Below are 25,060 nucleotides of genomic sequence, written 5' to 3' on the forward strand. Positions count from 1 at the left end.
TCTAGCCAAGACACAACAGGTCATATATATACTCAATGAGATTTGAACCCTCATCTCGTGGGTTTCACCCAACGAAACTTACCATTAAACCCCATATCACTGTATAATGCTAGAAACAGCATTACTAACACCGTTTTCCATTTAACATCACGTTTCTGGTAACTAAGTGATAAACCTTTTCTACGATCTTCTCTACTGTAAATCACATCAAACCAGTTATAGTCATATCAGAGCCTTACTATATATTGGTTGAAATATTGCTCGATACTCCCTCAGAACTAGAAGTCCTAATTCATTCATTAATTCTTAACCACAGTTGGCTTCTAGGGACAGTCAAATCTTTTGTAAAAAGATAAACTCAGTTTTGTTACCTCCTTTTCCTTCTACTAAGATTTTGATGGAAATCAAGTTTTGGAAAATTTAATGACATTTTATAATGCCTACCTAACCTTTTGGCCAAACCAACTAGTTTTTTATGTACATGTTAATCTCTGTTTAATACTGTTAGTGTTTTATTAACATTAGGCATATCATAATTGCATATAATTTGAAGGATTACAGTGGTACCTAACTTTGTATGTAGTCATGATTAGAATTTCAACCGAGTTATTATCTCAACGTTAACTTAAACATGTAATTAATAGCCATTTTAAAAAATGCCTAGCCCGCATTTTAGATATGTTGATTTATATCTTTCAATATCGTCTGCGTTGCCTTAAGCTAGAAGCTTAAAAACTATTTTGATATCTTGAATTGTGAAGATGTGTCCAGGCTTTACAAATCCTATTATTACCTTAACGGGACAAAAGCAAGTGATTAGTTACATGATGCTTTATTGTTTTCATTTTTCCATTGATAGTTCTTTCCATTAATACTAAAAAACCATCAGAACAAAAGTAGAGCAGAACAATGTTTTTCAAATAAATATAGAACGCTAGGCAGCCCTGTTGTGCCATCTCCAATTTTGCAAACAAGGTCGTAATATCTACTGGCTCTGCTTAGGCATATTTTTAAAACTCTTGTATAGAAAAAAGAAGAGATCTGATTGTAAGTTCCAGATATTCGATAGATAATTGTTGGGTCTAAAATACACAATCATTTAAAATGGTGTAACAGATATTTTAAATACGAGAGTACCCCAATACACAACACCATGAAGAAATAATAATGTAATTATTACCTAAACAGATGAACCTATTTTAGAGATTTCTACCTACAGACAATGTATTGAGCAAACAAATCTTAGCTCAAATAAATAGCTCGACACAGAGGACATTAAAACAGCAGTACCACTTGAAAGTATGAAAAAAAGATATTTAGATCCGAACAACCAACTGTTCTATAGCGTTATCTATAAATGCCCAATGTATCTAGCACATATGTTACAACTTACAGCTTAATAACCCTGAATCTTATCATACAGAACAAACAATGGATGAAGCAGATTCAGCAGCTTTTGTTGTCTCCCCCCTGCCAAATCAATGCACAGCAAAAGGATTAACTAGGAAATTCCACAATACCAGACATCCAAGTTACAATTATGAAAATACTGACAAATTTGAAATGAAGAATCTTGTACATAAAGGTTACCACGTAGCTGAAGTTCAGAGGAACTGTTCACTAATTGTTAATTTAACAAACTCTACATATGCGTTGTTTTTTAAAAACCCATATTGAAACAAATCATATTTAATACCAGATGAGAGATACTGAGGTAACAAAACATGCCGGGGACAATAACTTTTGTACAGTTTCATCCGCTGTGTGTCCTCTATGACACAATCCCGTGGCTGATGCAGAAACAAACATCAAAATTAAGAAGAATCCAAAGGCTGATGCAAAAGTGAACAGCAAAATGCAGAAAGGGGCTCTACACAGAACCAGAGTACTGCTTGATTATTAAAAAGTAAGAAAAAACCCAAACCTTAAAATTTTTGTAAAAGCAAATTCGGAGTTCCATCACTTCACCCTGCGAACAAACAAGTAAAGGCGTTGCCCCTACAGCTTTTCTAATTGCAGCGATTAAATCACGAGTTGGATATTCTTTACCATTGTCTGGGCTATATCCAGCTGCACTAAGTATATCCTGCCACAGAAGACATGTTTCAAGGTTTAAAAATTGAATATCAGTTCTCTTCAAATGACAACATTTGACAACTCAAATCTTATGCTGATTACATCACATATATTAAATGTGCTGATCGTTTCTTTTCCTCACTTATCATTCAATTATAAAATGATAATGGAGAGAGCGATCCTTTCCGGACCAAAATACTTCATATGTTCTGGTCTGGCGGAGACAGGATTTGAACCTGTGACCTCAAAGTTATGAGCCTTGTGAGCGACCAGACTACTCTAGTCCGCACCATTAATTGATAGCATAATCAGAATGGGTTTATCCAAGATATTTTGCAGTAGATAGGGTGCCATGCTTGTTTGTATATCCAACAGTAATTTCCATAGCATTGTCATGATAGCCTGGCCTGTGTGAGGAATCCTCTTCTCATACTGAATCTTTTATATATCACTTTTGGGATAACTGGCCAATATTGCTAGTACTTGGGACTAAACAAAAACTTGGGGTGTCTAAGAATATTTGTTCTTGACTCTTCACTTCTTATCCAAAAGATTTAATACCAGTTCTGTTGGACATGGAATCCAGTGTTCCATGGGGACGTGTCCCCCAAGGTGGGGTGCACGCACCTCTCACACTGCACGCACCTGGGACGGGGGCGTTTGGGGAAACATTTTCTCACATCCCTCTTTTGGGTAAGATGTAGGGGGGACATTTCCTCAATGTGGGGGACACGACTCCCCAAAAAGGGTGCTTTTGGGCATCCCCCTTAACTTTGGTTGAAAATAATAATTTATGAGTGGAGAGCTTAATATTCAAACCTAGGGCCTTACTAATGCTATGTAATTAATGGTAAAGTTAAAATCACTTTTACTTAAATTTTTAACATTACCATGAAATGACTCAAGATGTTTGAGAGTCGTTCCAACCTCATTGGACTTCATATGGAGAAAATAGAATTTCATATCCCATTCAAAATTCAGCAGACTTAACAGTTTTCATGATTTCAGGATTGGGGGCACTACAATGTTTCCATTCGATTCTATCAAATATGAGGGCCTGGAACTAGCATTTAATCAAAAGCATCAAGTCCAGAATCATCCCTTTTGAGGGGGACATTTCCCCCTCAATTTTGTATAATAACCCTTGAAATTTAAAAAAAAATTAAAAATAAAAAGAAAAATAATAACAAATATAAGAATCTAAACTAATTTGCAATCCCTAACTCACTCATTCGACTTACCAAGCTTACCTCTACTTGGCTTACCACGAAGTATTATTTGACTTCCCGGTTATCTGTTGTCTCTCCTCCTCGGCGACGCTCCTTCAATGCTCAGTTCCATTTTTAATTTTCGAGTCTTGACTCTAGATATTGATGGCCTTAGACTGATTCTTTGACTTGTCACTCTTTACTATTTTTGAGCTTCAGTTATATCAATTTACTATTCTAGTCTTCAAATTTCAGTGTCTACTATAGTCTATTTTGCTTAGTACTAATTAGATTCTAAAATGATGAATTTAAATTTTAAATCAATTTAGAATCTAGAATGATGAATATGGATCAATGTATTTCATTATTGAATCTTGTGGTGTATGGATGAATGATATATACCTCAGTATGAATGATGAGTATGGATTAGTGTATTTCATTATTTAAAACAATTATGTATGGATCAATGTATTTATACTTTCATTATTGAATATATATGTGTGTGTGTGTAAAAGTATATAGTATATACCCTGACGTCCCCTCGCCCCCCTTAAATTTCCCTAACTTTGAGGGTAGTCCCACACGTCCCCCTTGTGAGTCTCCCCACACCCGCATCCCCTTGTCTTGGAGTCTTGGTCGAACATAGATGAAATCTTACTGCCAGAGTGCAAATGGCATCAAACTCATGGATAATCAACCCAGAATAGTCCACAAGTATGCCCTCAGAATCTGCATAAGCTGCCAAAACTGGGCCCTACTGGGTTACCACCAAGAAAAAGAATACATCCAACCACCGTCAACTTTCCTGCAAAGGCAGGTCCTCATGAAGCCAAACATGTAATTTGCTTTGCAGCCTCTAAAGACACCAAGCCCACATGGCTACCAGTGACAACCCAACCCTAAACAGATACCCGAGTACCTATTGATGACCCCACGGTGAATATAAGTCCGGGCAGCAAAGATCCACTCTGGGATATGGTCTTCTGAACACTGATCACCTCTTAATCATGCAGCTGCAAGGCTTTATTCCGAAGTTCGAGCTATTCAATATGAACATGTGTATGCTTGGGCTGTTTTGGAGGGACTGCGGTTGGAGCTTTGGCTGTCTGCTTCTTGAATATGACTCCTGCCATACGTATTCAGTGCTTCATCAGAGACATATTCTCTCCCTGGGTTCTTAATGTACAATGGGTGTATAAAGATTAGGAGGACCATTGGGTCCATTGACTCCAGAGTGTTTGGACACTGAGGCTTCCTACAATCTGCAAATTTTTGCTTGGTTGGTCATATGTCAAGGGATACCATCCAAGGTCAGGTTGGCCAGGAGTGGTCTCTTGAATGGCCTCTGCCAAGTTTGCCAGCAAAAAAAGATCATCAAGCATATTTACTAGGAGTGCCAGTTTGCCAAGCGATGTTGGGGTTTGTTGAAGGATTGGCACGATGTGTTACTAGAGGGTAGGGTGCATTGGTGCATTACTTTGTTGGTTGATCTCTTGTTTGGCCTGCTTTTCTAGGGTTCTGGCATTGCTTCCACATCTTGGTGTTTTTTGCACTATGGAAAAAGCAGGTGTAAATTTGCTTTTAATCAGAAGGTTATCTCTGTCTACTTTTAAAATTTTGTTGAAAGATGAGGTATGCCATCAACTTTTGGCTAAAGGAGCTTTGTTGATCAGAGATGCCCAATCGTTGGATCACATAGAATTTTCTGCTTTTATTTCTGATCTAGTAGCTCTTAGGAAAGGTTATTAAATTCATCGTATATACCCTTGAGCATTTTGCTTTTCTGATTGTAAATTTTTTTTCTGTAGATGTAAGATATTTTTCCAAAAGAAGAAAAAAGAAATCCAGAATAATCCCACAAAATGAGTGAACTCTTTATTATGTTGCACTGGATACATCTATGCTGTGTAAAACAGGATCTTTCTAGTCAAATATTGATAGAAAATACAAAATGACAACGAAATATCCTAAAGTTCATACCAGAAAATCTTTTGAGACAAAATAATCCTTCACTTGTCACGACGATTGAAATTGCTATGCTGGGCATTCGTGTTCAGTTTCCCACTAGGTAAAGTCCGAAAAAAGAACTGCTAATACTGCCCTAGAGCTATGTATTCCTAACACAGAAAGTACCCTGAAGAGAGGATGTAGCAAAAACCTTAGAAAATAGGGGTTTTAGGTCCTTCAGATGCCTCCAATGACATCTGGAGGTAGACAGGTGATTTGGAACAGTGTAGAGACCAATTGATTGAGGTCCACCAAGGTTGGTTGAGTAAGCCACAGGGTGACAGTTATGACAAAGTTTGGCCACAGCCTGCCATGAATACAAGGATGCCTGCCTTTATCCAAGGTATCCAAATTTTTTAAAGAAGCCAGCGTAGGGCACTCGATATTAGATAACATAAGATAAGACTATTATAATAATGTCCAACAAATAACCAAAAAGGTAGGTCAGTTGGACTGAAGAAAAATAAGCACCTGCAAGAGTACCTAAGGCTACTCCGAAAGCAAAAAATAAGCTAAACTAACAGACATGAGAAAGACATGAAAGAGCATGAGCAAGTAACATCAGAATAGACAAATAAGAAGCTGGGGCTAGATATTAACTTCTGAATTTTCTCAGCCTCTTGCTGAGAATTTTGTGGAGCTTTTGGGATAATTAAGCTCTCTTTGTTTCCTCTTAGCCATCTTATGAATGTGCTTCTAGGGAGGAGAAACTCAGTTGAAATTTAGGAACCTGAAAATGGCAATTTTGTAATTTCATCCACTCAATTTCATCAAGAGTAAGCTCAGCTCCTCAAGTACTAGGATACCTTCACAGTCCCCACCCCACCCTAGATCAAACTGGGGGCTAGAATTGACATCTGCAAAATCTCAGAAGCCCTAATTCACAGAGGAGATTCTAACCCTTCCCATACAATTTAATCGATGGTAACCATTGTTCAGTGGATAGCTTTCATCTACTTGGGAGTCCACATAGGAATCGAGGTGTCGAATTGAGTGTCAGCATGGAAAAATAGCTGGCAGTAATTAGAACGGTTTGATTTCATAAAGTCCTATACATGTATTGAAGCTTACTAATGAATAAAGAAATGTATTTGATTTCCCCCATTATTTTCGTTCTTCATTCTCAACATCTTAACTGCTTCTACTATTAAATCAAAGCCAGGAACTTCGTGCTGAGTTGCCCACCAGAATATTTGCAGCAGACATCAATGTAAGGTTTGGGGCTGAGTTGCCCACCAGAAAGTTTGCAGCAGACACCCATGTAAGGTTTGGGGCTGAGTTGCCCACCAGAAAGTTTGTAGCAGACACCAACAGAAGGTTGCTGTTTTGATGCATACCTGAGCTCCTTGTTTGGCACATACTATTGCTTGTCGAGAAATAAGCTTTTAAGGCAATGTTTTTGGCAAAGATTGAAATGGGAAAAGGCATCCAAGGAGAATGAAGATGAAGACTGAGAGAGGAGAGGACAAAACTTGAGCACAATACAAACCAGAAGAGAAGGGATGCCCACAAATCCATCAAAGTTGCAACCCAAAAGATAAAATTAAAAACCTTTGTTGAAGAAGGTACATATATGCTGAATTGTTGAAGAAACAAAAGAAGGTTGCTTTCAATAGAGAAGAACATTATCCAGCAGAGTCAGACACTCTGTGGACCCCATTTTCCTGTTGAGTAACAAGATGGAAGAAGATCTACAGAAACGGAAGCATAATTGTATTTCCCTGCTTGGAGTTGGAGGAGGTCGTTGTCGCTTGGAGGAGGAGGTCATCTCAACTTGGAGGAGAGCTTGGAGCCTTGGCTATTAGTGCTTGGAGCTTGGTTGCTAGAGCCTAGAGATTGTGTGGAGCTTGGAGATTGGAGGTATTTACAGTTTACTCCTAAGTTCTAATCAAGATTCAATGGAGCTTGGTTGCTAGAGCCTAGAGATTGTGTGGAGCTTGGAGATTGGAGGTATTTACAGTTTACTCCTAAGTTCTAATCAAGATTCAAGCTTGAAAGTTGAAATATTGAAATATAAATTTGTAGATTATGTAACATGTTGCTTGTTGAAATTTGAAATATAAATAGAAATAAATTCAAGAATTTTTTTAATTTTATTATGTAGTTTCCATTTACATCATCATCATGGCATCTTCAAGTTCATCCATTCGTAATGAGGCACAAGAAATTGAATTGGCCCCTAAAGTTGATCCAAAGTCACCACTTAGGAAATATGTAACTGTTGTAGCCTATAGGGAAGATCCAAGGAGGCGGATCATTGGTATGGGTTTGCAGCGAGTGTCAAAAGGTGTTTACGGGATCATACACCTGAGGCTAAGTTGCACGAAACGGGGAAACGGAAACAAGTTTCCGAAACGGGAAGCGATACGAAACGCGACCTCCCCAAATTTTGGAAACGGGGAAACGCGAATATATATATATATATTAAAAATATTTAAAAATTATTAATATATATATTTGCAATCATAAAGCATTAATGATACATTTACATTATATGATTATAATTTATTACATTTAAACATTAAGATTAAATTTACATCACATTTACTCATGAGTCATGAATAATCACATAATGAAAATAAAAATATAGGAACTGGAAAATCCAAAATCAGCCTTTATTTATATTAGTATATGAGGCTGCAAGTACAATAAAGACTATAAGGCTGCAAGAACTATAGAGACAAGTCACAAAAGACTAATCCTCATCATAACAATTCTCATAAAAAATAGAAGCAGCAGAATGCTCAACAGTGGATGGTGGTGCTGAAGAAGATGATGCACCAATTCCACTTCTAGAATCGTCCTCAATATTCAGGGCAGCAAGAGAGAGATCCAAATCAGGATTTTCTGCATCCACATCCCATTCTTTAGAAGGACCACTGTTGTATTCTGGACCCCTACGAGATGCAAGGCGAAGGTTGGAGTGCACATAAACAAGATCCTCTGCTTTCTGTGAGCCCAACCTATTGCGCTTCACAGAATGAATAAAACCATAAGTGCTCCAATTCCTTTCTGTTGATGAAGAGCTTGCCACTTGTGAAAGAATACGAATGGCAAGGCTTTGCAAATGTACACCATTTGCTCCATGACAAATCCACCACCTAACTGGATTCATGTTGCTTCTCTCCTCCAAAGCTGATATATCTGCATAATCATCTATTTCTGCAGCAAAACTGGCAAATTCCTCCTTTACCTCCCTATGTAGATGAGAAGGAAACATTCTCATAAGTGCTTTTTTCACCCCAGTAGCCACCTCTCTATCCTTATGGGGTGCCTTCCTCTTCCCATTGCTTTTAGCAATAAGCTCCTCATGATAAAATTTGGGGTTCAAAGCATGTGCTAAAGTGTGCAATGGTGTATTGAAATTGTTCCACCTGTCAACAATGATTTTCTTGATCAAACCAGCAAAATGATCATCAACAAACAAAAGTTGTGGAGACTCCTGCGAAATGATTTCCATAGTTTTCTCAACCATGGAATCCATGCCATCATATACCTCTCCCAAGAAAGGTTGGTCAGTGTCAGCACTCCGGAGAAGCTCAAATGCAGGGGTTGTGAACTTTAGCAAGAAATCTACCTTGCTCCACCAATCCTCATCAAGGCACAATCTACGCACCATAGATCCCCGCTCTGAATCTGCTTGTCTCCACTCAATCCAAAGTTGACTCACCACCATAGAAACTAATGCATGCTTAACCTCAACAAGGCGGTGCAACATCACGAAGTTTGAGGCATATCTTGTCTCAGCAACTTTTAACAACTCCAATTTGGTGTTAAAGAGAGAATCCATACAGGCTGGTAGAATTTTTTTGTTAATGGAAAAACCTGTGAGCAATTTAGGAAACCGACGTTTCGGACTCATTGCCCTGATGATGGACTCACCTAGCTAGTCCGAAACGTCGGTTTCCTAAATTGCTCACAGGTTTTTCCATTAACAAAAAAAACTCCAATTTGGAGTACTCTCGAAATATGGCCTGAGACTGGTGGTGGTTGGTGATGAATTTGATAATCTCCCTTGCTTCCCCTGTGACTTCCTTTATCCAGGAAACTTTGTTGTCGATCTCTTCTAAGATCAGATTCAGATTATGGACAATGCAAGGTGTCCAAAAGATGTGGTCATACCTCCCCTCAATAATTAAACCTGCAGCTTTGCAAACTGGTGCATTATCCGTGATAACTTGCACCACCCTGTTAGGCCCTATTTGTTCAATAGCTTTTATAATAACATCAGCAATGAACTGTGCATCTTTCACCTCTCCTGAGCAGTCTTCTGCCTTGATAAACATTGCTCCTTTGGGGGAAGTGGCAATGATATTTATCAATGGTCTGCGCCTCATATCTGTCCAACCATCTGAGACTATGGTAACCCCAGAGCTACTCCAGGAAGAACGAATTGGAGCTAAAATTTCCTCCACAAGTTCCTTCTCATTTTTGAGAAGCTGGGTTCTGACTTTCTCATAGTTGGGCCCCTTGTACCCTTGAGGAGCTTTGTTAACTGCCCTTATCATATCTTGCCAGTAAGGAGAGCGAACAACATTGAATGGGATACCACATGCATAAATGCACCTAGCCACTCTGGAATCAGCTTCTTCTCTTGCTTGCACATTCACCAATCTAGCAATTCTGCTATCCTGAACTGAATGGGATGCCCCTGGGCCTCTGTATTTTTGGGTGCTGGTTGTTCATGTTCTTGAGTGTGACCAGCTCTCCTCTTTCTTGCTTCAGCTACAATCCTTGGCTCAATATTAGATGGAGCTTGAGTAAGGTCATCATGCCTTCTCTTAGTACCATCCGCCTCATCTTGCTCTCTTTGATATGCCCTCCTTACCAACGGATCTGATGTTTTTGTGCAACCTGAAATCCCCTGTCCTCCTCCATGCAATAGATGCGCCTTCACTCTTGGGTAGGAGCCCTTGTACGTATTATTGCAAAGATTGCATCGCCATTCCCATGAGCCACCACCTCCACATCTTTGAAGCTTCGTCACATGCCTCCAAAGAGGATAATATTCAGCCCTTGGGTTGGCCCTAGGGCTTGAAGTTGCAGCTGCACTTTGGCTGGAAGCCATTGCTGCAAAAATAAATTAAAAAAACAAATCTGTAAATAATAAAAACGTTTTTCATATTTTTGGCTGTATAAACCCTAGAAAAATTAAAGAAATAGTAAGAAAAAAACTAAGAAATGAATGTGGCTTACCCAAATTAATTTTCTGTGGCTGAATCTACCCTAAAATGCCAGAAAAGAGGAGAAATATGGCTGTAGCTGAGCCAAATCTGCTGCAAAAATAAATTTAAAAAACAAATCTATCAATAAAAAACGTTTTTCATATTTTTGGCTGCCTAAACCCTAGAAAAATTGAAGAAATAGTAAGAAAAAACTAAAAAAATGAATGTGGCTTACCCAAATTAATTATATGTGGCTGAGACTACCCCGAAATGCCAGAAAAGAGAAGAGAAATATGGTTGTAGCTGAGCCAAATCTGTTGCTACTGAAATCTCTTTCTCTTGCTGCTGAAATCTCTTTCTCCTGCTGCTGAAATCTACTTTGCTCATTGCTCAAAACACCCTAGCTAAAACAACTGCCAGTCTCCAAGAGAAACGACTTGCTGAATAGTGTGATGAGAGAATGAGACAAACTGCTCTTTTATAACTTTAGAATAGGTTTCTAGAACATCCTGGAAACCCTAAAAAAATTTAAAAACAAATTAAAAAAAAATAAATTAAAAAACAACTGTTTTTTTGGGGAAACATGGCCCGTACGGCCTGGAAACGCGTTTCCGGCTGTACGGCCACGTTTCCCGAAAGTACGGCCACGTTTCCGTTTCGGGAAACGTGGCCGTACGGTCGGAAACGCGTTTCCAGGCCATACGGTACGGGGAAACGCGTTTCGTTTCGTTTCCCCTGGGGAAACGACCCCTAGGGCCACGTTTCCTGCAACTTAGACCTGAGGTAAAGCACATTTACTTGCATTAAGAAACAATGGGATTTGAATATGCATTGGCCCACCTAAAGAGAATGGGGTAAAGGGAAAAGGTTTAAGCAAGGAAAAAATTGCAAAATATCAGAAAGAACAAGACGAGGCTCTTGGGTCGTAGTTACACCTAACCATAATCATTATCATCGTCACCATTATTGTCTTCTCACATCTGAGCTCCCACTTGAGTTCCATTCTTTGTTTTGGGTTTTTCACACATTGAGAGAGAGAATAGATCGTTGAGTACAAGGACATCAAAGGACCTATTACCACTCAAACTAGCAAGGGTCCTAGAGGGTGATCCTCAAGGAGAAACTGCTAGGTCAAGGGAAACAATGGAGCAATAGACCATTGTCACCTCAGCTAAAGCTCTCTACTCTTTACGGACTTTCACCAATGGGAGGAGACCCCGTATGAAGGGAATCACTAGATGAATGAATCAATAAAGGGAGAGAGTGATTCCTAAAGGCCTATTCACAAGAGAGACTCAAATTGTGGTTTGCTTACGTTAAAAACAAGGTGAAAGGCTCTCTAAGAAGGGCCAAGGGGATTTCAAGGGCTAGGTTTTGCAAGTAAGACTTGTAATGGAGGGGCTTAGTCCAAGAAATCTTTGTGGGAAAGTTGGATTCCAGGTGGTCTTTGTGAAGTTTCCTTTAAGAGGTTGCGGGACCACACAGAACCAAGTGGACCCGCAATTAGGTCAAGGGGATGGAGTTGATCAATCAAGGGTATGATTGACCTAATTGAGGAGAAGGAGATCAAAGGAGGAGGTTTCAACAATCTTGATGAAAAGATATCAATGAGGTCACTAGCCAAGGGAAACCCAAGGCAAGAAACGATCCTCGATCTAGGGTTTGAAATATCTGGAGATCCCACCGTCGGATTTGATTCAAATTTGGAAGGCCTCTAGAGAAAACTGCAGTGCAGCTGTGGACCAAAAATCAAAGTATTTGGATGGCCAGATTGTGAGATAAGTGATGCCCTAGGTGACCTATGTAGGCTAGGCCTAGAAAAGAAGGGAGAAGGTGAGAAAAATATGCTTTCAGGTCATCACCTATGGAAGACCAATGCCTATTCCTTTGGGAGAAATGGAGTCAAGAAGATTCCAATGATTAGGATGGTTTCATTCAGTCAAGGAGGCCTCTAGGACAATTCCGCATGGCAATTAGGGCATAAGGAAAATTGCTTCAAGGTCTTTATACTTCAATGTGCAATGTGTGATGAGTTATCAATATAAATTTAAATGAAATATCTCTAGGAACATTCACTTATTAAAACATGGCCCATAACATGATGCAACGCTAATAAAAGACAAATTTATACCCTTTCACCAAAGAAAAGCAGCAAAATTTCGGCCTAGTATAGTGAAAATCCCAACATCATTTATGTGACATAGAAAAGAATGACAAAATAGCATTAAAATAGCACTTACATGTGAGAACAAGTATATCCCGTCATCATCATATGCTAATATAGAAGCTCCAAGAAAAATGATATCCAAACATCAAAATTCATCCATACATCCAATTTCATCCTCCAAAAAGAACAGTGAAAATATCTTAAGAGAGAATGATCAATCCAAGTGATGATGATCAAATGATTTCATCACACTTCTATTTATACACTTCCTAATGAATTTGATTTAGCTAATTAGGCCTAATTTAGCCCCTAGAATAAAATAATGTGCATAATAACACTAACTTTTGGTGACAAGCCCACCAAATAGCTCAATAATACACGAATAAGCCTCTCAAGAGGGTCGAATGATCAACTGAATGAGTCGTTGGGCCTTTGAGGAGGCCTAATGAAGTCCAAAGGGTGCCCTGATGAAGTAAAGGTCTCCAAACATAGTGGACAAAGAGTTGGCCCCTTATTATCCAATCAGGAACCTATGGTGCTCCCAACTGGGTGTGGGGGCACAAGGACAACCTCATGGGTCCCCACATGGATCAAATATGCCTGTAGACCATCTATAAGGGTTCGAGTGACGACATAAACCATACATCTGTAGTGGGGGCATCCTAGAGAATTTGCCAAGTGTATGGTGCAACTGTGGAGCTGGCTGGGCATGGTGGACCAGGTGCATCATCCTCATCCTAAAGGTGGAACACGAGCAATCAATGAACACTGTTAGGGATCCATGAAGTGTTGTCTGCTATGGTGGAGGCCCATGGCTCTCAACGCTCACCCTACAAGTGCCAATGTGGCCCTCTGAAGGACCAGGACCCCATATAGGAGACCAAGCCCTAAATGAAGACCCACCTACAATCCTGCATAAGATCCAATGTGTCCCCTTGCCCTCCAATACAACAAATCATTAAATTAATCAATTAATAATGCTTACAAGTCATGGGATGAATGGGGCACTTCATAGTGGCATGCCCTTCCATAGTGGGCTTTGGCAAGTACAAGTGTCTCCAAGCTTAAAAGGGGGTTAACCAAGGACCCTATTAGGTGGTTTCAACCTCTAAAGGGGGTGGCAAGTCCATGGTACATCCTTTAAGAGGTAGGTGGCAAAAGATATAATGATGGAATGGAGTGGTGATCAGGGAATCATCCAGACCACATGTCAAGGTGCATTGGGGTAGCTATAACAAGGGAAGCCCACACCTGGGTGTGAGTGTAGGAGGGAGCAAATCGTGGTACATGAGTTACTCCGACCTTTATTTTTCCACCCTTTTTCATATGCCTTTTGCCTTTGATTGATTTTTCTTCTTCATAACCGCTCGGGGCTCCAAGGATGAGAGCATGATGTGTAGTATATAATAGTGGATACCCCCTTAAGGTGGGGCAGTTCATTGCCCACAAGGGGTTGGGACAAGCATGGGTTCCTTAATGATGGAGGGGGCTCATCTAGGGCCCATAGGAACAACGTGATGGCCATGGACAAGGGGTAGAGCTCATGTTTGGCTTTTGCCCACATGTTAAATTTGTCTGTCTTGACCATTTTTTGCATTTTGTGGTACATTTCTTGTTGAGAGAGGCCAAATTATGCTTTTTACTTTCTTTTTCGCTTCATCAACCTTCGAGGCATCGTTCCAAGGCCTGACCCAAGGTGTGGACAAGGGGAGGGGGAGGCTAACCCTATGTAGACCTAGTGGACACATGAAGACCCGGATGGGAAAAGAGATGAATGGGGCTCAAATAAGTGGAAAGGGAGTATTGTAAGTGGTATTGGGAGGCGGCACCATGCAACCAAAATCGAGATTTCCCATGTAGTGCCAACCCTAAAGCTAATGGTCAGTAAAGGAGATCCCATGTGACTAAGATACAAGGGTAACCATGAAATCAGGCAATGGAGACAAGAATATAAACCTAACCCACTCTTTCTGCCGAATCCCCCCACCAATTCATGCCCATGACAAGTAAGGAAAACTATTCAACTATACCAATGAAAAGTGATACCTTTGGGATTGGGAGGCCCACCTTCAAACATGCATTCATAATAGATGGGCGAGTGACCATATGGCTAGCTCAGGTGGTGGAGAAAACGGTACATCGAGCTATCTGGGGGCTGCAAGGGGCTGCTGGCTGAGGACCATCTAGGAGAAAAAATTTCTCTATATATACTACCCACAGGTGGTGAGCAACATGACCCATCCCACGGAGGGGGATTTGCAAACCCATGTTGTAGATCTCCTTTACCAGGTGTTTTAATAAAATATTATGCATATACAAGTCTTATTCTATTGGGTTATTACATCGAATATTTCTTGTTTTCTGTTTTGGATCGCATACAATCTTTTTGTTGCAGGGTTTTCTCGTATGCTAAAGCAAAAGAGGCAAATCCTACCTCTCAATTCAAACAACCAACAAGGTTGGGAGCATCTTCATCAAAGCCTCCACTTCCCTCTTATGGAATTGGCAACCCTGGTTCAAAGCGGTCTAATTTGGGACCGCTTGAAAAGAGTTTTAATAATGATGCTCAAGAGAAGGCAGATGCAACTATAGGTCAATGCATTTATGCAAATGACCTTCCCTTTAACCTTGTGCGATCTCCTTATTGGGAAAAGATGATCAAAGCAATGAATGAAGCCCCAAAAGGGTACAAGAGCCCTAGATATGAGAAGGTCCGCACTACATTGTTGATTGTTGAGAAGTTAGATTTGGAGGCTAAATTAAACCACATTTGTAATTCATGGTGCATTTTAGGGTGTTTGTAATTTTTTATGGATGGAAAGATCAAAGGAATAGGCCTTTGATCAATGTGATTGCTCAGAGCCCAAAAGGGGCAATGTTTTTTAAGGTAGTGGATTGTGAAGGGTAGCTGAAAGATTCCCAATTCATCGCTGACATCTTGATTGAAGCAATTGATTGGTGGGGCCAAAAAGTGTTGTCCAGGTAATAACTAACAATGCTATGGTGTGTAGAGTAGCAGGCCTAATTATTGAAGGCAAATATCAACACATCTTTTGGACCCCTTGTGTTGTACATTCATTGAACCTCATGTTGAGCAAGATGGAGAAGCAAATTGAGTGGATTCGACTTATTTTTGAAGAGGCAAGAGAAATTCAAGCCTTCGTCACAAGCCACCACATGTCCCAAGGCATCTAAAGGGAATTTGCAAAGTTGGAGCTCCTTAAGGTACTTAAACTTTAAAATTTATTTCATAAATTCTAATTTCTATGACTCTAAATTCAAATATGTAAATTGGATTCTCAAATAAGTCATGATTCATGAATCATAATAGGTATTCAATCAATTATGATTTTTAATTTATTGAAACATTGGCACTTGCAGGTTGTCGAGACTCGTTTTTCTTCTCACATCATAGTCTTAACAAGGCTTATGCAGGTGAAAGAAGCATTACAATCAATGGTATGCAATTCTCTTTGGAATCAATGGAGGCAATCCCAAACTGAAAGAGCACAAGCAATGAAAAGGTTGGTTGTTGATGATGAATGGTGGGATAAGGTGGAGTACCTCTTGGCATTTACTAAGCCAATTGTGGATTTGCTACGCATGTTTGACACAAATATGCCTAATTTGGGAGAGGTGTATGAGGGCATTGACTCCATGATAGAGAAAATAAGGGTGGTTATAAATGCCAAGGAGAAGGACCCAGATGAATTCTTTTACAAAGAAGTAAAATATATATTGACCAAAAGGTGGAACAAGATGATCACCCCATTACACCTTTTGGCCTATGCAGTGAATCCAAAATATTATTCTACAGAGTTGCTAAGTAATCCAAAAAGAACTGCACCAAACAAAGACCCAGAAGTCTCACAAGGATTTAAGAAATATTTTAGAAAGCTATTTGTAGATCTCAATATTGGGATTTGGATTCGTTCAGAGTTTGCTCATTTTGTGGGATCAGAGGGTTTGGGTGCAGATCTTGATTTTATGTGGGACAAGACTATATTAAGTCCAATTGATTGGTGGAACTACCATGGTGGGGAACTTCCAAATATCCAAAAATTGGCCATTAGAATATTGCCATAGGTTGCTAGTTCCTCTTTAGCAGAGAGGAACTGGAGTACATATGGCTTCATCCATTCAGTGAAGTGAAATAGATTGGGCTCTAAGAAAGCTGAGGAACTAGTGTATGTTCATTCAAACCTTCGCTTTCTGTCACATAAGAGTGACAGATAAATTTGGGCATGTGAATCTATGGGATGTGGAACCAAAGTTGCTTGACTTCGATATGACGTTGAATGCCATGTCTCATATGACTCTATGTTAAATTTCCATGAGACTCTACAACTACTTAGATGAATGTTTGAAAATTGAAACCTAGTTTACGTTCACCAAGATACAAAGTCTCTTAACAATTCATATGCAGCAGAAAAAAACACAGAGATAAAAACACATCACACAAATTGACACTTATTTTTTCTCAAGAAACCCAACAGAGAAAACCTGCTTGCTTGATGTGGTTATTTTATTGATTGTCTTGGAGCAATTGAATCTATTACAAAGCAATGTGTCTCTCTTGAGAGAGCGTTCTGTTGTTGAAGTTTCTAAGTCTACCAGTTAGAAACCCTCCATGCACTTTACTGATTTATTCCTACCTACTTGTTTCGTTACTTAAGAAGTTATTTACAATGTAAATACTGAAAATAAACACTAGTGCATGCTAAACATATTACAGATCATCCACTGAAGGAAACAGAAACAAGCACACAAAATGACACCATTATTTTTGGACCAATGTCCCCAGAAAAACCCAATGTGGGAAAACTGGTGCAGCTATCTGAGGGTTTTCTTATTAAGCAATTTCAGAGTACAATCTGGGTGCCAAATCCGGCTTACCCAACAGAGAATGCCCTTGGTAGTAGTACCTCTCAGTCTGAGACAAATGTCCTGACTAAAACCCCGGATAAACCCTCCGGCAGCTCCTCAGCTCCAATCTGCCCCAGAAAACCTAGCATTTGCCTTTCTGGACTGCGTCAACCTCTCTTTGCCCAGCATTGGCCCTGCGTCACCCTGAATGGGTCTGCATCAGCCTTCTGGCCCTCTGCGTCAGCAACGCTGGCCTCTCTGAAGGACTGCGCAACTCCTAGCTGCCTCTACGTGGCCCTGCGTGAGCCTTGGCTGGTTCTACGTCACTCTCTCTGGCTCTTGCACTGATCTCCCATCACTATCACTGCCTCTTTGTCTCTCTGTACTCACTGCCCCTTAGCTGCAACTCTGATCACTGATTCTATCTCTCTTAGCAAACCCCGCTCTAGTGAATAGAATGACTAATCATCTGGTGTGCTCTCCAAGTGACCCTCAAGCCTCCTCTTATACTTTTCTCGTTGACATATCAACGACCGAGATTAAGTCCCTAATCGACGGCTAAGATTAGATCTTGCTTGATCCATGTCTTTTGGACCATTCTAAGACAGTTTTATATTAATCCACATTAATATTTTAATTTCCCTAAGTTTAGACTTAGGGACTCCATTAAAAATATTGATTATTTTAATATCTTCTAAACTGTTTAGAATTTGCCCAAACCCTTTATGGGTATTGGAGATCTCATGTGCCCCAACCTCTCCACCAAATTTTGTGGCTAGAGCACATCCGATGGTACCACAAATCAACACTCCCTCTTAGCAAGGACTATGCTCTAGCAATACTCCTCACTGAGTATCACCCTGATCATCTAGCATCAGTCCCTGTGCTGATGCTGGGCCTCCTGCCCATCATCCTCTACACTGCTGCATTTTATACTGCTACCCATGGCTCTGCCACTACCACTGTTGCATCCGTACTCCAACTCCCTCTGCATCCGTGCTGCTGCTGGTCCTTTCTCCCAACATTGCATCCGCACTACAACTCCTCTCATCATGTTGCATCGTGCTGCCCACTGCTTCACTGCAACTTAGTTACTGAGAAGTAATCGATCTCCCAACTCTAACCTCTTTTTTGGGTTAGAGGCACCCACTCATGCTGAAGCTCCCTCTGCGGCTGACAAGTGCTCCCTCTCTGACCTTTGCGTTGCTGCAACAACTCCCTGTATCTCGCACCGTTGCACACCTCTCTGTGCCATCCTGCACTGGTGCAACACTCCTGTGCCTCTCGCACTGCTGCAGCCTGCTAGCCTTGCGCTGTTTCGGGACTCCTGCACTGTAGCATGGTCTAATCCAAGAGGCTGGGTACCTCGAGGATCCTGCCTCTCATTGCCTGTAGTCTGCCTAACTACAGCTCGATGTCTCCCCACTTCCGCTCAAGTGGTGCGGGTGCACTTATGGAACACAGAACAAAAAGGATCCTGGGCTTCCAGATGACCAAAGTTGGATGCCTCATCCAACCTGTCCTGATCCCTCAACCCATTCATGGCGATCTCTTTGCTCTTCTTGTTGACTCCTCTTAGTCTCTCTACTTCTCGCCTGGAAGTTCTCTGTTCGACTCCTGCTGAGTCTACTTCCCGTCTGGAAGTTCTTTGTTCGACTCCTGCTAAGTCTACTTCTCGTCTGAAAGTTCTTGGTTCGACTCCTCCAAGTCTCTTTACTTCCCGTCTGGAAGTTCTCTTCTGGACTCCCTCCGGGTCCTGATTTCCCTCCTGGAAATCCTTCTGCCAATGTTAAGTTGCCCCACTCTGATCATCTGTGTAACTGCACCACTGATTTGGATTTCTTGGCTAGAAACCCTCGGTAGCAACTCCCTCCTCCTTGCCTTGTTAGGTACTGTTCTGACTACAGTACCCCACCAGCTCCACTATGCAGCTTTCTCACAGCCTCCTAAACCCTAGCAACCTAAAGGTGAGAGCTCCTAGGCTCTGCGCAATCCCGGCACCAGCAACTCAGCCTCCTCAGCCAACTGCGTCAGCCCTCCTAGCTTCTGCATGGCTTTGCGTGAGTCTCCCTTTGCCTCTCTTAGCCTCTGTGCTACCTCTTCCTGGCTCACCCTTGATGACAAAGGCACTGCGTCACCCTTCCCTTGTTGCTGCTCTGCTCGAAACAGTTTTTGTCACTCGGGATAGCTGTTTTTTGCTGTTATTGCTCTGCTCGACTGATGTCCTTAGTTCTCCTGTGATCTGCAACCATGCTCTGATACCATGTTGAAGTTTCTATGTCTACCAGTTAGAAACCCTCCATGCACTTTACTGATTTATTCCTACCTACTTGTTTCGTTATTTAAGTTATTTACAATGTAAATACTAAAAATAAACACTAGTGCATGCTCAACATATTACAGATCATCCACTGAAGGAAAAAGAAACAAGCACACAAAATGACACCGTTATTTTTGAACCAATGTCCCTAAAAAAACCCAATGAGGGAAAACCGGTGCAACGATTTGAGGGTTTTCTTATTAAGCAATTTCAGAGTACAATCTGGGTGCCAAATCCGGCTTACCCAATAGAGAATGCCCTTAGCAGTAGTACCTCTCAGTCTGAGACAAATGTCTTGGCTGAAACCCCGGATAAACCCTCCGGCAACTCCTCAACTCCAATTTGCCCCAGAAACCCTAGCGTCTACCTTTCTGGACTGCGTCAGCCTCTCTCTGCCCAGCGCTGGCCCTGCCTCAGCCTTCTGGCCCTCTGTGTCAACAACGTTGGCCTCTCTGAAGCACTGTGCAGCTCTTGGCTGCCTCTGCATGGCCCTGCGTGAGCTTTGGCTGGTTCTGTGTCACTCTCTTTGGCTCCTGCGCTGATCTCCTGGCACTATCTCTGCCTCTCTATCTCTCTGTACTCACTGCCCCTCAGCTGCAACTCCGATCACTGATTCTATCTCTCTTAGCAAACCCCGCTCTATAGAATAGAATGACTGATCATCTGGTGTGCTCTCCAAGTGACCCTCAAGCCTACTCTTATACTTTTCTCGTTGACATATCAACGGCCGAGATTAAGTCCGTAGTCGACGGCTAAGATTAGATCTGGCTTGATCCATGTCTTTTGGACCATTCTAACACAGTTTTATATTAATTCACATTAGTATTTTAATTTCCCTAAGTTTAGACTTAAGGACTCCATCAAAAATATTAATTATTTTAATATCTCCTAAATTGTTTAGAATTTGCCCAAACCCTTTTTGGGTATTAGAGATCTCATGTGCCTCAACCTCTCCACCAAATTTCGTGGCTAGAGCACATCCAATGCTACCACAAATCGACATCTGCGTCTCACACAATTCTCAACTGATACAACTGATCTTGGCTTACCTTGATCACTACTTGATCTCGATTCCTGCACAAAATTCTTCCTTCGCTGCCTCCTTGACTTGCTTTGCAAACCCTACTGTCCTGCTTCAATTTTTCTCCTTCCTTGCACACTTGGCCTCCTTATTCCTTGTACTGATCTCCTATATCCTAGCGCACTTCTGGCCCTATTTCTTAGCGCACTTGAGCTCCTATTTTTTAGGACCCCAACTCCACACAACCTGCGCACAACCAATTCTCATAAATTCTAGTGCACTTGTGCCTCCTATTCTTTAGAAGACACTAACTCATGAGCTTTGTCTTGTCACAAACCTTTGTGCACAAAACAATGTAATTTACTTGTGCCTTCGTCCTCTTATCGAAGTCAAGAGGCCCAACTTAATTTAAAACTCGAGCTTTGATAACGAGTTAACTGAGAGTGTTACTCGCTCTCCTTCCAATCAACACTGGAGTTGTTAACTCGTGCTCTCTCCAACCAACACTGGAGATCTAACTCGCTCTTCCTTCAATCAAGACTGAAGACTAACTCGCTCTAATTGAACTACCACCTCGTTCTATAGTCAAATTGATGAAGGCTTCCACTTAAATAAAACTCCAACTCTACGCATGCTAATTTGATGACTATTCCAGTAAATTGGAAATAACTTATCCTAACTGAAGTCTAACTCACGAGGACAACTTGAGGCCTTCACTGGCTAAGGCACAAGCCAAAAGACCTTGCTTGCTACATTTTCAAGACATTATTTGATGAGGAGGCACCAATAATTGCATCTTCAAGTGGACATGGCAACAATGCTACCAATCCTAGAGAGGATTCAAATGTTGATGTGGATCTTAATTACATGGATGAAGACATATTTGATGATACATAAATGTAATTTATGATTATGTTTTAAACTTTTAAACAATGAACATTGAATACCATAATATGTAATATGATAGTACACTGCCACTCATAGTTCATTTTGTAATTTGTACTATGTGGTGTGCATTATTAATTTTGGTGATGATGTTGATGATTGAAATTTGAAACTGAAACTTGATGATATGTTGAATGTTATAATAATCATTGATGTTGATGATTTGTTTAAGTTGAATTCATGATGATGATTATGTATTTTTAAATATAGAATCTAGATTCTAAAAGATGAATGGTAATATGAAATTTTTACGGTCCGGTATATATATATCGTTTCTTTGTTGTATCATATCTGGATTTTTTGAAAATTTGTTGTATCAGTTTCAAACCCCATACTGTATCCGTTCTCATATTTGTTTCAATGTAACTTAGCCTACTACATCAAAATTATTTTTACCTTTCTAAAACTTCTGACACTTGCTCAAAAATCTAAGTGTTTTTTGTGTTTGATTTGTTCTTCCACTTTACTGGGCATTGTCTAGAATCTGCAAATCACATCTCCAACACCTTTTCTTCCAAAACTATCTCATCCATTTGCTTCTTCGGCATCTATCTCGCCAACTTGCTTTTGTGTTTTCATTCTGTGCATCACCATGGTTGCTTGGGAGCGGGAAGCAAGAGCGGAAGTGGGAGTGGGGAGCAACATTTTCAAAAACTCTCGGGTCGGGAGCAATTTTATATAATATATATTTTTATATATTTTGATGCGTATATGTCAATAAAAGCATGTAGAATGATGAATTAGTGATTAAAAAAATAAAAACATGGATTAAACCATATAACATCATTCATCTAGTAGTTATAATCTTCATCAACCATAGGTCCAAAAATTACAAGTTCTCATTTATATAGCATGTAAGGGTGCACATAACCAAAATAGCATAGAGTACAATGCATCTCTGAATTGAAAATACATCAACAAATAGGCTCTAGATGACCTCTAGCATACAAAAAAATCATGCTACAACAAATACCTACATATCATCAAAATCATTTGCCCATCTTGGGATCTTTTTCATTAATATCACCCTCTAAGCATTAACATAAGATAGAAAAAACATAGCATGTCAAGTCTGTTGAAATTATGATGTTTTATGTTGTAACAATCACTTATTACAAAACTTCTTTACGATGGCATCCCACAGTGTTTGTTGTATTTTTATCTGCAACATGCGGGATGACATGATCCCGAACACCATCTAGGACCATTCTCTTAGCTTTGGCCATTTCTTTCTTGAAGGTTGTAAACTGTTGTGGATTTGCTGGCTCTGCGATGATATTTGTCACGAAACCTTCAAACCATGCTCATCCAACATGAATTGCATTCTGGCCTTCCACACACCAAAGTTAGAGGCTTCATCAAGTCTGTCTTGATCCCTGAGTCTTGCTATAGCAATCCCTGTGAAACTCAAATAAACTGGAGACTGGATTTGGAAATCTCCTACTCTTCCTTGCTTGGGCTTCTTTTGCTATCCACATTCCCTCTAGAATGCGCAGATTTGTTCCTGTACTAGCAAATATGATCCTACACTTGCCTCTGGTCCTTCCGGGAACTCGCACTGCCTGCTACTTCTCTACTAGGCAACTCGCTCTACCTTCCAGATGTCCTTCTCCTGAATCTGGCACATGCATTGCTTCTCCTGAAGGTTGCATTGGCTAACTAGCAAGCCTAACTCAGCCTACTACTGCTAGAAATCATGGATCTCCTCCTAAAAACTGGAAACCCTTTGAGGAAATCTCTTCGATGTGCTTTTCTCTTCCTTCCCTATGTAGATCTGCAACTACAACTCTTGCTGCAAATCTTCTGCGCTCAGATCTGCTTGCAAATCAACTGATCTGCTTTCGAGCAACCATACTGCTTGCAAACTCTGCTTCTAAGGCTATTCAAACTTTTCCTTTGACTAGATCTGGAAATCGAATTTCATGCCCTTATAATTCGCACCATTGGCTTGGCCTGCGTAGATCTGAACCCTATGCTTCAGATCTCCCTCTGAAACTGCACGATTTGTTGATCTTTCACCTCTGATCTTATCAACAACGCTCTGATACCATGTGAAATTTCCTTAAATTGCAGCAACTAGAATTTATTCTTCTAACTTATTAGCAGTATATTTGTTTTACAACAAATAACGAATAAATCACACTGCAATTCTTCACAATGAAATTATGTTGCAGAAGTAAAATTAGGAACTGAGAAACAAACACACAGACACAAATAATGACACTGTTATTTTGGACTAACGTCCTCGGAAAATTCCCGAAGGGAAAACTAGTGCTGCAGATGAGGGTTTATTTTATTATTATGCAACGAATATTGAGAATATAATAATTTGGATGCCCAACTAGCAATCATCCAATAAATATCTAGCCAAAATAATCTGGAGATCAAGGATCTCGTCTGCAAATCAATTCGGCCCCTTCTGGGCTACTCGCACCCCTCTCCGGTTGCTTGCACTGCTAGCCAGAATGCGCACTGCTGACTCTATGCAAATCGTAGAACCCTAGAACTGCCTCCAATTGGGCCATCTAGCCCCCCTCTGCCTCTGGAAAATTTTTGTTTTTCCTTTTGGACTCAGATCTGACCTCTGGCAACTGAAACGAACTGTTTTCAACAACTCGCTTTGTTGCACTAGCTAACTCACACTGCTTGGATGACTCTCTCTGCAGAGGAATTCAGCCTCCCTTTTCTTGCCTCTCCGACACTAGAAAACTACTAGAAAATTCTATGGAATCCTCCTCCCAAATTATTTGTTTCTCCCTCTCTTCGATGCTCTCCCTTTGGCTCGAATTGGGCCCTCACTTTCTGTGAACTGGGTAGCTCGATCTGCCAAGAAAACGGATGTTCAATGTTTCTCTCTCCATCCCTTCGAGTTGCTCTTATAATCTCTCATTGAGACTTCAAGAGCCAAGATTAAATCTTCATCAACTTCTAAGATCAATTAGACTTCATCAATAGAAGTCTTTAGTGTTGGAAATACTGAGAGGGGGGTGAATCAATATTTCTTACTATTTATTTATATATTTTTTAATCGTTCTAGTGATTGCCAACAACATATATAGATATGTGTATGTATACACAGAGCACATAAATCAACAGCTGTAATTAATGCTTTTATTAAAACTCAAAACAGTGCAATGAAATAAATACAATATAAGTATAAATCTGATTGTGAATAGTTGCCAAGCTCCAACTTGGACTTCAGTGAGGCTCCAACCTCCAGAGCACCAACTCTGTTTTGCAGTGGCCCTGCACTTAGGAGCACTTACCACCAATGACTTTTGTCCA

General features: G+C 40.4%; 1 protein-coding gene across 1 annotated transcript in view; it reads right to left on the reverse strand.

The window, feature by feature from the left end:
• Nucleotides 1-1,098: 1,098 nt before the first annotated feature.
• The window catches only part of LOC149166597 (ribonuclease 2-like), a 186,341-nt gene continuing 162,379 nt past the window's right edge, over nt 1,099-25,060 (reverse strand). The window contains exons 7-9 of the mRNA XM_089432703.1: nt 1,925-2,086; nt 1,697-1,790; nt 1,099-1,470 (exon numbers count right to left, since the gene is read on the reverse strand). Coding sequence (XP_089288829.1) covers nt 1,397-1,470; nt 1,697-1,790; nt 1,925-2,086 — 330 coding nt within the window. The 3' untranslated portion in view covers nt 1,099-1,396. The remainder of the gene's footprint in view (nt 1,471-1,696; nt 1,791-1,924; nt 2,087-25,060) is intronic.

Source organism: Pinus tabuliformis, chromosome 5_1 (genome assembly GCF_031772625.1).
Source record: "Pinus tabuliformis cultivar Carrire ecotype Pingquan chromosome 5_1, CPIR1, whole genome shotgun sequence".
In the NCBI taxonomy this organism is placed as follows: domain Eukaryota; kingdom Viridiplantae; phylum Streptophyta; class Pinopsida; order Pinales; family Pinaceae; genus Pinus; species Pinus tabuliformis.